Genomic DNA, 14,875 nt, shown 5'->3' with positions numbered 1-14,875 from the left:
TAGCTCTCTAGTGGTCGGGATGGCCCGCCAAAACAGAAGTGAATGAATGAATGATTCAGAGTGGAGTCAATGAAGTTGACTCCAGGAGGTTTCCTTGGACAAGGATATTTTCTCTTTCCCTTCTGTGGAAGATTAACAACCTTTAGTGGGTTTCGTTTTTACTGCTTAGCTGTGCGCTCCGATGCCGCCTTACTCCTGTTCACTGAACTGAGCAGCTGTTCACGCCATCCATTATTTGGTGGGAGGTCGATGCTTTTTATTTCAAGCGGGATCTTTTATCCAATGTTAGTGCTGCAGGTAAGCTTTCATTAGTGTGTAAAAATACTAAAAGAGGCAATAAACACAGATTGTTACAACAGTCAACGTGTTAAAGTTTGTTGCAGTTGCACTAGTGCTATGAACGCTTTATGGTGATAATAGCTCAGTGTTTCTGCTGAAATGTTCATACCTGCTGATGCTGATAATGTAGCAATATTATTATTACATGTAAAGTTTGCTTGCATATAGAGATGTCTAACCAAACTTGCTTTAAGCCAGGCTTCAATTATCCTTTTAAAGTCCTACTCCAATTCTATTTAGATCTATTTTAAGTTTTCACAGTGATCTTTTAATTATAATTGTGCCGTTTTTAGCCGAAATCATAAAACTTTAGTCATTTTCTAGGATATAGTTTCTGCGGAGCATCAGTAGTCCATTAGAAATTTGCCTCTGAGTTGTGGGTGGGACCATTGTGGCAGAGCAAGATGCCAGCTGAGACAAGGCAAACGGCGACACACATGGATCTGGTTGTCCACAAGTAAATGTCTCAGGAAGGAACAGAGCAGGGAACTTGTGACCCGCCCATTGTATTTTCTACTTAACAAAAACTATCCTTTTCAACGACTTGATTAAAGAAATCCCGGTACTCTATTTCTACTATACTATTTTAAGCTGAACTTTCTTAATAAATTTTCCTCATCATGAGAAAAATGCCAAGAAATGTTAAAAACACCAAAAACACAATTTCCACTGGAGAGGGTCTTTAATTTGGTTACTGTCGACACACATGCACATTCTCATAAATTTTAAACATAACAATGTTGAAAAAGCTTTGGTTGTTTTTATTACCGTGCAAACCACTTTCAGCTTCCACTGATGAGGTTAACTTGGAACTCTTAGGCACGCTGAAGTGAAATTTCTCGGAAGAAACTTGCCCATCTCACAGATTCTGTTAAAGCGTTTGCTCTAAAAGCAGTGATTTGTCTTTTCGGCTCTGAGATTTGACTCGTAACTCCTCAGTATAACCCAGGGGTGCCCACACTTTTGGCACGCTACTTTCGTGTGTGTGTGTGTGTGTGGAATTACCCGCTGGCAGAAGGAATTTGCGCTCAGTGTATTTAAACATGCATGTGCAGTGATGCATCAGAGGATGTTCGATTGGCCGTTCTGCATGTCAATCAAGTGACGTACTTCAGGGTGAGGATGATGATTCGCTGACAGATAAAAAAATAATATATATATTTATATTCTTTATCTTTGATGGCCGCGATCTCTCAACATGTCCATCGATTGCGATCGACGTAATGACCACCCTTGGTATAACCAATGTCAATTTTTACACACGGTTCCTCTGACAGCATTTCATTTTCTTTCTGTATTTGAAATGTATGGATTGGTTCCACTAACCCAGTCTTTTCAATAACTTTAACACTGAAATTGATCTGAAAGTGTTTTTCTTGGCAACAATTTTCCTATATGTGTTGACACTGAGACTCTCTTGACTATCATTTCTGGGATGTTTATTAGGAAGCCATCAAAGACTAATCCAGAATTCTGTTTGCTTTTGCACATTGGTTTAATTCCATATTTTCTAATCCATGGTGTATTCCTAATCCATCTGTTCTTTTTATTTTGTCTTTTAATGCTTCTCTGGCAAAATATGTAATATAACCTTATTTTTATACAGTTTATATCTGATCACTATTGTGCTACACAGTGTAATGTAACACAGTGCATCAAATAGTGGGACATTGAATCTGCAGTGTTCATACAAACGTGTTGGAGTTCTAGTTCAACAAAATGTACCCAGAGGCTTGTTCTTATCCAGAATAGTATGGCTGTATTCCTACTGTACTTTGAATGTGTTTGCAGCTGGCGTCAGGCATCTACAGCTTTGCATGCTCCCTATGGAGTCATCACACAGACTGCTTCCTCCAGCAAATCTATGCCAGAGATGAGCCCACAGCACTCAGCTCACTGGAGAGGACACTGCTCTCTCTTAAAGGTAGCCACAATATTTACAGGTCTGATGTAAGCATATACAAAATCATATTTTAAGAAGTAATAAAAAGGTTTTCATTTTATTAAAAAAAATGACCTGTTTCATCAGTAGTAATACCCCTGGTTGGTTGTGTCTCTCTGTCCCTCAGTGCTTCGTAAATTAACAGTCCATGGATTCCAAGAGCCCCAACAGAATATGGAAGTAATGGTAAGCATCAACGGATTTAATATTGTTAATTGTCAAACTTCCAATATGATTCCTTTTTTTCCAAAAATGTGGACGCTCCTAAGGGGATAAAGTGCCTAAAACTTTGCCTGGGTTCAAAAAGTCAAGATTTCTATTCCACTGTTCTCGGGGTGAAACAACTTGGTGAAACTATAATTTAATTTAGTTTCAATCTGCATTAAAAAAAGGAGGGGGGGGGGGGGGGGGGGTAAGCATGTGCTTTAGTTCCCCTGCAGCTCAGAGTTAATTGAGTCATTTCTACCAAAATGTCTCGTTCCTTTGAAGTCTTGTTCCAGATTCCAGCATATTTAGATTTCAGGCATCTTAACATAAAATAATTGGCTTCGACTCACTCACTGAAATTATGCTGTGATGACATACTGTACAGTGATTGTTTATTTCCAAGTGTGGAGACCTTTTATATGATCTAATTTTTTTATTTCCAATTTTTAAACAAGTATTGTTTCCCATGTTCCTTTACTTAAAGCTCCGTTGGTCGTCAAGTTACCATAGATGGCTCCTTTTTTATCCTTGTTTTCATTCTAGGTTGGATTTCCTTCCACCCCTTTATCATGAAGTCACAGATGAAGGATCAGCATTTCCGTTATTGTTTTAGGGCAGACATGAACTTAGACATATGATGTTTTTAGAAATGACTATCCATGATTTCAGCGATGACACATCTTTGCTCTTTTGTCGGAAATACCTTTGGGCAGAAATCTGGTGAGCATTGTACGTGAAATAATTGTGTCGCTTAACCTGAGGCTCTTCTTTAGTCTTTTAATGTGCTGACATCTGCAGTGTTCTTTTTTAATTCTTTTAGTTGCCCTGGTCTTTTAAAAGTAGCTGGGGCTCTTATGTGTTCTGCCCCAAATGTTTGTAATTCTAATGATGTAGACATTTTCATCACTTTTTGCAACTTCAAATGAATGGACCTACGTGAATGGAACAGTGCATTAACAGGTTTTGGTTTGCGCACTTCTGTGCAATCTTATAGCACCAAGCTAACATTAGCGGCGCAATAAAATGGCAAGCAATATTGGAGCCATCCAGCCGCACAGTTTTGAGCCAGATGCCAGCATGGACGAGGAGGAAAAGACAAAGATGTACATGGGGTAGGGGGGGGGGGGGGGGGGGGGGGGGGGGGGGCAGCGGTGAGACCTTGGTATGATACATATAAATGATACTTATAAATGTCCTCCATCCGGAGAGAAATGCAACGAAAATATGTTAAAAACACACTTTTCATTGGGCTGTATCTCTAAGCAGTTTATTGATTATGGCAGCATACTTTGACTCCAATATGTTGGAATGAGGGTTTTCAGCATGTTGAAGTCTGATCGAAGGGTTGTGGGTTTGCTCATTTTTTGGAAGTGTCCTTGGGCAACACACAGATCTCTAAAGTTCCCTCTGGTGATCTGGTAAGCGCCTTGCATAGCAGCTCAGCCTTGTAAATGTGTGTGCATGGGTAAATGTAAAGTGCTTTGGGTGAAAAGTGCCAAGTATTTTCAATTCAATTCAGGTTTATTTACAAAGCCCAATATTACAAGACGGGCTTCACTAATTGTACAAAACATAAAATTAGTAATAAAAAACAATAGCTGATTACTAAACTGAAATAAACAGACCTTAGACCCTCATTCTCCTCCTCCTTATATGCCATTCTTCTCTATTGTACAGTGTTAATTAGAGGTGGTGGTCTGTTTTCTAAAAAAAAAAAAAAAAAGCTACTGCTGCCACCTCACTCACTCTGTTGGATACCTTAAATGCATAAAGCAAACGGGTTAAACAACTGCCAACCTTGTTGTAAGCTAATTACTGCAGACCTGCTTTTGTAATAATAATGAGCCTTGTCAAGTTACAAGTTTACAAGCGTTAAGCCTCAGCTGCTCAGATCCAGGGGACAGCCTGTTCTGTGGTGTTAAAGCTTTGTAAGTCTCTGCAGTCTCACAGTATTGTCTCTGTGAGCCTTTTTTCACCTGATATACAACAACATTCGACGTGTTGAGATTATTTGCAGTGGAATATGTTTGAGAGAGTTTGACTGTGACCAGAGAGCAGAATCTAAAGACACCGAGATGTGTTGGCAACCATTTTTTAAATCTTTAGATAACAATCTCAAGGAACTTTATTTTTCTGAATACAGCATTTGGTTGTCCAAACCCGGTGAGAGCTGAGCAGTGGTTTAGAATTCCTACAGCTACAGCCTGTTTTCTGTCACACAGAGTTGCATTTATACAAAAGAGGAGTCTTGCACTTTTCAAAATTAAGATTAAACATACTATTTAGGTGAACATGTCTTCCAAATGTACTCTGATAGAAACTCTTGTTAGGGATCCTATAATGGAGGAGTCCTAATAATATCACAGAATTTAAGTTTTTAGTGATGAAATAACGAGTTAAAGACCCAATCCAAAGAAAATAGTTTATTCTTCTTTAACATTCTCTTGTGGGATTTTTCTGATGATGAGGACATAAAGAAAATTAAGCTACAGTATATTTTTGTCAGCTCCTAATTCACATTAATTTGAATAACATATGCCATTTGAAAAGGAGCTTACGTTATTTGTGACATACAAAATACACTAGGCGGGCCACAAGCTCCCTGCTTGGAGCTATCGGCAACAGAGAGCGAGAAAGGGGGACGGGGTTGATCTTTGCCAGCGGTCCTAGAAAATGCCATTTTTTAAATTTTGGTTAAAAACAGCAGAATCGTAGTCAAAAAACCACTGAGAACGCTTTTAAAAAAGCACAAAAGATGATCGAAGGGGGTCTTTAAATTTAAACAAAAAAGTCAAACAACATTTTGATAAATACTTAGGAAAAAAAGCCCATAAAAACGTGTTAGAATTGACCTGATCATGACAGATATTCCTTCTATGCACTGCTCTAACACTGCTGGAGCAGTGTGGCTTCTCGGGGGAGAGTGTAATGCATCATGGACAGGTCACCACTCCAGCAGCTCACCTCTCGATGGGCGATTCAGGGCTAGCAGTGCAAACTCACACCTGTGGGTAATACTCTCTCAATCCCTTCCTTGGGGATGAAGCTACAGTAGCTTATCTACAGTCTGAAACTGAAGCAGGAAAAAAGCTTCAAAAAATAATGAAGGCAGGAATGCACTAACTAAGATTTAAATGAGAACCTCAGAGAGTCGTTAGACCGCAGTGCTTTGTATCATACTAATCCTACATCTTTAATGATTTCATGTTAAGAAACACGTCTTTTGAGCATATGACACTGAAGTTTTTCTTTTCTAAAGTTTCTAGTCTCACTTTGATGTTCAAGGTAACTGCTTATTGCTGTCCAAATCAGCTGGGCTTTGCTGATGCCAGATTTAAGCTTTGGACTCAGTATCCTTCCAGATGATAATCCAAGCAGATGTGGATTCTCACATCACAGGTGTTTTCAATTTTGGGCTTGATTGGCTGGGTTCTAATTTTTTGAGTTGATAATTATTCTCACTCGCAAACACTTTTGGAATTCATGTGTTTGATTTTCTAGGCAGATGGTTGAAATAAAACTTTTTTTTTTTGAATGACAGCCATCTGTGACTGAACTGTGACTGTTTCACAGCCCTGTGGCAGCAGCTTCTGACATTCATCTTCTGTGTGGAAATGTGTAGCAAGCAGTTTCATGCCAGGGGAAGACATTTACCCTCTGATCAGGCCAGTTTTTCAATGAACACATCGGCAACATTACAACACAAGACCGGGACTAAAGCTGTAACTGCCAGGTTTCACACAGACTCACACTATTACTTTTTCACACCTTTTTTGCGGATGATTTGCTTCATTTTTCTTGATAGACTTTTAAGCTCTGCGTGATGGAGATTCAAATACACATTTGTTTAGAACCAAAATTCTCCTTAGATTCTCTAATCAGTAATCTAACATATGAAAAGTGCTTTATAAATAAAGTTTGATTGATTGATTGAGTTAATAGATTTATAATTTGTGGATTCTAACTTTCTGACAGGTTTGTCACCTAAGAATGTAAAGAAGTACATTTTCACTCAAGACTTTCAACAAAATGAGAATAATTAATAATTCCAAGTATAAAGACTTTTGGCACTTGAAAATGTGAAATTATACAGTTCTGATACAGTTATAATGATGCATTAATGGTTAATGTTTTAATGAATAATAGACATTGAAAGATGGTAGTGATATCTCAAATGATTATTTTACATATGAATAGACGCCAACTTCAATATATTATATTATTATTTTGTGAATTTTTAAGGGGTGGGAATTTTTTCTTCCTTCCACTCCTTTTTTTGAGCTGCTGTTGTTAATTGTTAGTTAAAAATCTCAATCAGTGACTTCTAGGGCTGCACGATATAAGGAAAACTTGGGATTAGCGATATCAGTGATCAGTATTGCGATGACTATATAACTTGCGATACAAGAACAAATAACAAAACAACCAAAAACATTTCTTTTTTGCTCCAACAGCTTCATTTAAAAAAGAGTCAACATACCTTAAATGACGCTCCAAATGACCTTAGTTTATATAGGGAGGCAAACATCTAACATAAAAGCGGTCCATCCAAATGGTCAAATGCATAAAGGGATTTATTTGATTGGTTAAATATTTCAAGCCACCATAAGATTGTTTTAGCACATTAAAAGTTACCATTAATCACAATTTACGCCATCTTTTGCGATATTCATATTGCACAGCTTGTTATTGCGATAATGATAATTTGCGATTTATTGTGCAGGCCTAGTGAATTCCATAGTGCTTTAGAAAAACAATCTTTAGTACATGAAATTACAACCTTTAAAGTAAGATAAAAAGTTAAAGTGAAATTTTGGGTCATCCCTTTTTTTTAGTATAATATTAATGAAGCATTATCATTTCCTATCTTTCAGTAGGTTGATGGTGTCCTTCCTTGGCAGACTGGTGCGATCCTGTCTTGGATGGAACACCAAACAAAATTAAAGTGGACCATCGTAGTGAAATGCATGCTGCCATAAGCTTCCTTTTGGACTGTAGTGCTTTTTTGTCTACAAAAATGCTCACAGGATAAATAAATATTCTTTTTGGCTTGATTTTTGTTAAACAATAGTCCTCAGGTCTAGAGCCATAGAAAGGTCAGATGTCAATTGCTTAAAAGTTGGCCCTTTGATCTCTTGGCTTTACGGGTTCCTTTTCAGCAGTAGTCTTCAACTGTGGTCTCTAAGACCTATCAGCCTGCTCATTTTCCAGTTATCCTTGCTCCTTTTACTGGATCGGATGATTTAAGGTTACTTCACCTCTGCATCCACGTGATGCAGAGGTAGAGCGGTAAACGTTTGATCAGAAGATCACAGATTTGGTTCCCGCCTCTTCCCGCCCATGTGTCAAAGTGTTCTTGGTAAGACACTATGAGCGACAAAACTAGACTAAGAAAGCCAATTTTAAGATGTGTGGTTTGTGTGGTTGGTCATGTTAAAGCAGTTTGTACTTTGTAAGTACAGTATATTTGGGCTGGGTTAATAAAATTGATAAATCAATCAGAATCGATCCAAGCTTAGTAGATTAATACTCGATCCATTAAAGAAGAGATCAGTCTTTTTTGCCTTTCATTTTCCGGTGACCTAACGCATAAAAGCAGTAAAGCTAAAGTCTGCTAGCTTGATGCTAATGTATAATGGCATTTCTCATAGAATGGCGAATGCTATTGCTCACCTAGCATACATTGCTGACTAAATGAACAGCTTTAAATACCCACAGGGAGAGCTGCGACGGTGTGGAATTTTTGATCACCGCGGTGATGAACCAGCAAAAAAATCATGTAGTGATATTCATCGCACTCTAGCAGTGCGCATTCATGTTTGGTGTTACGGAGTGAAGGAGAACAGTAATAAAAGGTTTCCCCCAGAATAACAGTGACGGATTCTTTATTAAACTGCTCTGGAGTAGAGCTGTGATGGTGTGGGATTTTTGATCACCGCTGTGATGAAGCAGCAGGAGTCGCGATGTCGGGACTCTTGCGGACTCCCCAACACAAAATCAGTGCGTCGCCCACTCAATTGCTTTTAAAATCCAGGGTACTACGTAGTCCCACAGTATATCGTTTTTTTTAGAATCAAGGGATTAGGGTGGGAATACAAACATAGCCATAATGATCTGCACAGTTTTGTTGGAACTTCTCTATGTGACAAAACATGGAACACTGGATGGTGTTAAAAGTCTCATTGGCTTATTCATTTACTAAAATAAATTTACAGTGAATAACCTCTATCAGATTAATATGAATATCTTCAAAAAATATATAGATTAATATTGTGTTTCTATACAAATATGTCTAAATGTGTAAACACCGAATTGAACCGATCCAGGGATTGGTGAATCGAATTGAATCGATTCTGGAAATTTTTGAGGATAAAATCTTAATACATATTTGGAAACTTTAGTTTTCATCATGGACTACCCTATTATTGTTGAATTTATACCAACAAAAACCAATACCTCAGACTATTTGCACGCAGACTTCACACTCATAAGAACCAGTGTACCGGTGTATGTATTTTTTATTTTTCTTCTGTTGTTTTTTTTTTTTTTTTTTTAACTTGTCACACAATCCTTTTGCATTCTTTTGCAGTGTCATGGGCCTGACCGGTCTTACTTTGTTAGACCTTGTGACAGATTCATTTTGATCGCATTCGCTCCTCCTCTGCCATTTATCAAAAAATGTTTTCAGTAGCTTCACAAATGCCTGTCGTGAACTGTTTTCCATCATCACTTACCCACTCTTTCTTCTCATTCTTGCGGCACTCCTCTTTCCGCCCTTACTTTGCTAGGAGCTGGAGCTGCTGTCTGAAATGTGTTTGCTGGTCTTGTGATTAATGATGCTCCTATTGACCTCATGGATAACATTAATGCCGAATTAAATAGATAGCGCCTCCATCTATCATCTAATTTCTCATTCTAAGCCACTACTACACCCGGCCACAGCAAATTGATTCTCTTTTATACTGTGTAGCCAGCCAGTTTTATTTATAATCCCAGTGGCAAGAGTGCCCACGCTCACATGAGCACAATTTATGTTCCAGTGTATAAGCTCCCCTGAAATCCCCGTGAAGCTGTCTTGAGTGATTGAAGGTACAGAAATGTAGAAAAAGATTAAACTTCATTTCATCTTTTCTGTATCTCTCTTTTTAGGGCTTCCTGAATGCAGTGTTTGAAAGACTGAAAGAGTTCTTGGAGTGCTGTGAGTACCTGCTCCTCTATCCCGAATCTCTGCTTTGATCTCAGCAAACAAATACACCCATCAGTGTTTTTTATCTAATGTCTCCAGAGGATGCACGCTTACAGTCGAAGATACTATATGACAGCCAGAAGCAGCCTTTTCAGATCTCTGCATAATGTAATCATCAAATTAAAAGTTGAGATGAAGTTGAGATATTTATGAAGTAAGCTTTTAAAAAGTATTTGTTTGTTACCCTCAACTTTTGAGATTGATTTGATGATCCCAGGTAATGCTTTTCCAGCTCTGTTGTTTGGTTTTCTTAAGCGAATGAAAGTATTGTGGGGTTTCATTGACTGATTGGTTGGTTGTCAATGTGGGGAATCAAACTACCAACCTTCCAATTAGAAGGGATATACTTTGTATCTCCTGTTTGTGCTCCTGTTTAGTGTTGGCATTGCATATTTTTCCCTTCATTGATGTTTTTTATTGGAGTACTGCTCACTTGAGCTAACAAAAATTTACAAATTATTGACTGGACCACCAACAAATAAGGCATTTGAGTGATTAAAAAAAAAAAAACATTTGTTAACAACTGTGTTTTTCATAAACCTGCAAAGAATTAAACCAACTTTTTTTCTTTTTATCTTCCTAAACCTTTTGGCTTTCTTGAATGAACCTAAACAAATGAGGTGAAATGCCAAATGGAAACCCATCTTCTCTAGGGAAAGTCATTGGTCTTTACTTGGAGTCAGACGTTTAGCTTTCTTGCGAAACCATAAATTATTATTTAATTATTTCATTGCTATTACTCTCTTTAAGAGTTATACGGTTATTTTATGAGATATATTAAGTAATTCTGCGATGTGGTTGACCACATAGGAACAGATAACTACATAGAAACTATTGTCTGTTCAATGAACAAGAATTCATCTTTAAATAAATAATAAAATGAATACAATTATTAAAATAGCTTGGAAAATTAATAAATACATTAAACAATAAAAATCACAGACTGCACCATCCACATACAGTTTAAAACAACTGCTGTTGATAATTAAGCACAGTGACTGCTTTGGGGATCAATGATTTTTTTGTAGACATTTGAATTTTTATTAAACTTTTATTTAAACATTAGAGTTGTTACGATAAAAATATATAGTTATGTTTGTGCTCTAAAGATTAAAAAAAAAACTGGAAAAAATTCCAAGATGCATAAACATGTTCATTGTGTTTTATTCATATGTTGTTAGAAATAAAATATTTTCTTTTCCAAAAAGAGTTTATCTTTTAAAGTAACAGTTCATAAGAAAGACTTTAATGCATTATTTAGCTTTTACACCTCTGCATTGCAAAGCAATTAGGTTTTCCTAGTTTACAAAGTGTTCTTGAAAAGTCCATAAACGTCCCCTTGGTATACATTTATTCCAGCGATTGATTATTAAAAAGGTTTTTTTTTTTACTGTGAAATGTTTTCTCACCAAACTATTGCCACCACACATCTGAAGTGCAAAGTGTGTGACAGCTGCTTGACTTGAAATGATGTTTTTGTGGGCAACGCTGTAGGTGTAAAGTGTGGCTCTGCAACTCTTTCCTTTGATGATAATTTCTAATAATTTCCTCATATTTAATGTTATATTGAAAGTGTCTTTCAATGAAGTGTCACTGCATGCATACTGCTTTTGAAGCGGGGTTAAAAGAAGGAAAACATTTTTTTGTTTTATGGTCCATAATAATAACAGAATGACAGAGTAACAGTTCAGTATATTCTTTTTGAAATATTGAGTGTCTTCATCTTTTGTACAAAAACTGTTTATGATTGAAACTGCAAAATGTTTATCCCCCCAAAAAATAAAATAGAAAAAAGCAGCACATCTCATGTTAAAAGTAAAGACTTTCTGCTGCAATCAGTACTTTAAGGTGTAGAAAAATGGGAGTTCGTAGAACTTTGCAACTTGCTAGAATAAATTGTAGCCGACTGTAAGATGTAACAAGGAAAACATCACAGTTTTTCCTAAAACCCCTGTCAATCATGTCTCAACCTTATATTTAAATGCTTTAAAAGTAATCAAAAAGGAAGTCAGTGTTTTTTTTTTAATAATCTAGATTATTTATATTAAATTCTTTAAAGTCTTTAAAGTTTTTAATTAACACCATGTAAGCTGAAGCTATAGGAGAACAAGCAATAATTGGGGATAACCTTTTACTGGGTGAGACAAATATGCTGCAACTTAATGATTTTTTAATTGCATAAAATTAGTAGGAAAATAGAAAAGCATGTGAAATACTCTCATTCTGTCAGTACCTGCCTCATTCGTCCAGAAGGTTCCATAATAGAAATAGTTATTTGGAAATTCATCTGCCCCCTCCCCCCTTTTTTTTCAGTTAAAGACGATTCACCTCTTATCTTGGAGACTTTCTCCATTCTAAATAAAGCTAGTAAGAGAAGTGGTTCCATGCGCTCTACGGAGGGAGGGGTTGGACAGTTATCTTTCCAGTTTCATTTAGAATTGAGAACAATTTTAGCTAAGAGGTAAAACATATTTAACTTAAAAAAAAAAAAAAAGTCCTGATAAACTTTTAAAAAACTTTTTTTTTCCTCCTTCCCGTATTGCTTTAGGTAGCATTAATATTTACATTCGCTAATCAAATGCTAATTAAATTTTTTTTGTGTCTATATTGGAAAAAAGTGAGCAGATCAAGATTAAATAGACATAAAAATATCTTTCAATCTAAAAAAAAATGTATAAATCAGGTTGGAAAGTCAGAAGTCAAATTATTTTAACGTTTAGAGTTCAGGAAGTCACACAAAGAAATCTGTCGGACATGGAAAAAGTCCTATTACAATATTTACAGAAGCACTGGCTTGTAGTTTTAAGATTTGGGGATTTGTAGGATTTGGGAGCCCAACAAGAGCTTTATTGATCCCACTAAGGCTTTTAACAAGAACCACAGAAGATTAATTAGCACAGCACATCAAGCATCGATGATGGTCTGAGTTTGAGGGTTTGAGTGTGGTCGACAATAGCACAAATAAATGAGCAGTTTCAGCTCTGTCCAAATCTCCAACAGTCCAAACCTTTCTGGCTTTGGGATGATTCATTGCCTGTCACCCTAACATGGGAACATGGCAGTGAAACTTTGTTATACTAGCAATAAATGCTTCAGGTTACAGTCTGTATTTTATTTAGATATGTCATAGGAGTTCATGTGACGGTTCATAAAAAGATTGCAAAAACACAGGATGCTCCTAAAACCTTCTAAAAATAGTCCAAAGAATGCAACCAGGCCTGACATCAATTGAAATACAGTGTCTCACTAGTAATAGCAAGGTTGAAGACAGATCTGATGATCACATATTGGTTAAAAAAACAGTTTTATCAGTTTATTGCTGTTGAAGCATAAATAGGATTATTTGAAAACTTGTACTATTAAACAGACTACAGTCCTTAACTCAAAAACTACCATTTAATGTCCAAATTATTCCAAATAACTGCAAAAGTATCTTTTTATGTGAAGGACTTTACTAAATGTCTTGTGGTTCCAATGCTAAAACTTGTGTTTGATTTTACCTAAAAGTGGGATTTTACTTTTTTTTTTTTTATCCAACTTGGTCATTGCAGTCCAGAATATACGCGAAACAGTTACTCCTTGAGCTGCTATTGCAGCTTATGTTAGTAAAAAATATGACTTCAGGTATCAGCCACTACCATCAGTTCCAATATTCACTCGGGTGATGGCAGTGGAGACAGGATCAGGGCCCTGTTGATATTTGCAGCTGAAAGGAGGAGGAAACCATCAAGGAGCTCATAGCCGGACCGGAAACATATCAGCTCTGCACAGCCTGATAAGCTATATAAGCATATGGTTTCGGACAAGCTTTTGTGGTTCATTCAGACGTCTGAGTCTTCCTGTTTGATGTGCACTCGCCAGCTGGGGTCACCTTTCTATTTCCATTACTTCTATTGATGAAACCTGTTATTTTTTTGCAAAGTCATGCATCAGTCAGAAATAAGGAATGGCTTTTTTTAGTTCTTTTGTCATCGGATTAGTGGTGTCCGTTGACGGTCTGGTTGATATGGACATTTGATCGTAATGACTTTGATAACTTTGTACGAGGTTTGCTAACATTGGTGGATGTCACACACCTACAAATAATTGCAAGGACACATCGTCAATAAGATGTAGCTCGGTATAGATTTGCATAATGCTTAAGCTTTACAAAATACAAAATGAATGAGGCAAGCAGTTTTAGGCCGAGCAACTAAATTCTACCGTCAAATCAGTATTTGCTGACTGAAATGAGGTCGTGTATAATGTGAAAGGGACTGATGACTTGGCCTGTTCTCAATAATTTGAGGCTTCCCGGACTTTAAAGTCTGCTGATTTGATAGAAAATGAAGCACATGGGACATCTTTATTGGTTCTAGCCTCGCAAGTGGGTTTATGGGGTCAAATTTTATTTTAGAGCCATTGGCTCATTTATTGTGGAGTTCTATCTCTGTACTCCATGTACACCACTGAGTCCATAGTAACATGATGGAACAGCAAGGTGAATTGGGCATTTAACCCAAGAACAGAGAGTAAATCAAAAAAATGAATTTGATGCCTTCCTGCTGCCTCAGTGCTTACACTTCTATGACTTCTCTTCTTCAAATATGTCGTATCGACTGTTGAAGTGTATATATTTAACTTTACGAAATGCACAACTTTGTTAATGTTTCTTAAACTTTTGTTAAGGTAGAGGTTTTCTGACCTTAACATGATGTATTTTTACTACAGGTTAAGCAATGTTTTGCAAAATTTTCTTTGTGGAGGAAAGTTACAAAGTTAAAGAGACTAGGAATGAACCGAAAAGTATGGAAGTTTTTTGAAGTCATAATTTAAAGTAAGATGCAATTCTCAATTACTATTTAATATGCAGTTCTGGCTTATATCTGAAAATACATTTTGCACTTTAGAATTCAATATTAAAATTTACAGGCGGTCGCCATTCTACTATAAGCTCTCTTATTTTGGGGGTTTTAAAATTGTCAAGTGCACATTTTATCCTCACAAGAGATTCTCAAGATAAATTTAAGACCAGAACTGTAAAACTGAAAAGTGACAGCATTTTACTTTTTAGATGCTTCCTATTGGCAAAAAAGACATTTCTGTTTAACTGCTGCTTTTCCCTTGAGCTGTTCACACAGAGTAAATGAAAAGGTTTAGTG

General features: G+C 36.7%; 1 protein-coding gene across 1 annotated transcript in view; it reads left to right on the top strand.

The window, feature by feature from the left end:
• ipo11 (importin 11) overlaps nucleotides 1-14,875 on the top strand; it is a 136,005-nt gene that overhangs the window by 21,706 nt on the left and 99,424 nt on the right. Inside the window, exons 6-8 of the mRNA XM_023958341.1 lie at nucleotides 2,131-2,263; nucleotides 2,409-2,467; nucleotides 9,638-9,686. Coding sequence (XP_023814109.1) covers nucleotides 2,131-2,263; nucleotides 2,409-2,467; nucleotides 9,638-9,686 — 241 coding nt within the window. The remainder of the gene's footprint in view (nucleotides 1-2,130; nucleotides 2,264-2,408; nucleotides 2,468-9,637; nucleotides 9,687-14,875) is intronic.

The sequence above is a fragment of the Oryzias latipes genome, chromosome 9, assembly GCF_002234675.1.
Source record: "Oryzias latipes chromosome 9, ASM223467v1".
Taxonomy (NCBI): domain Eukaryota; kingdom Metazoa; phylum Chordata; class Actinopteri; order Beloniformes; family Adrianichthyidae; genus Oryzias; species Oryzias latipes.
Note: the sequence above shows the minus strand (reverse complement) of the source record. Positions and strands in the feature narration are given on the sequence as shown.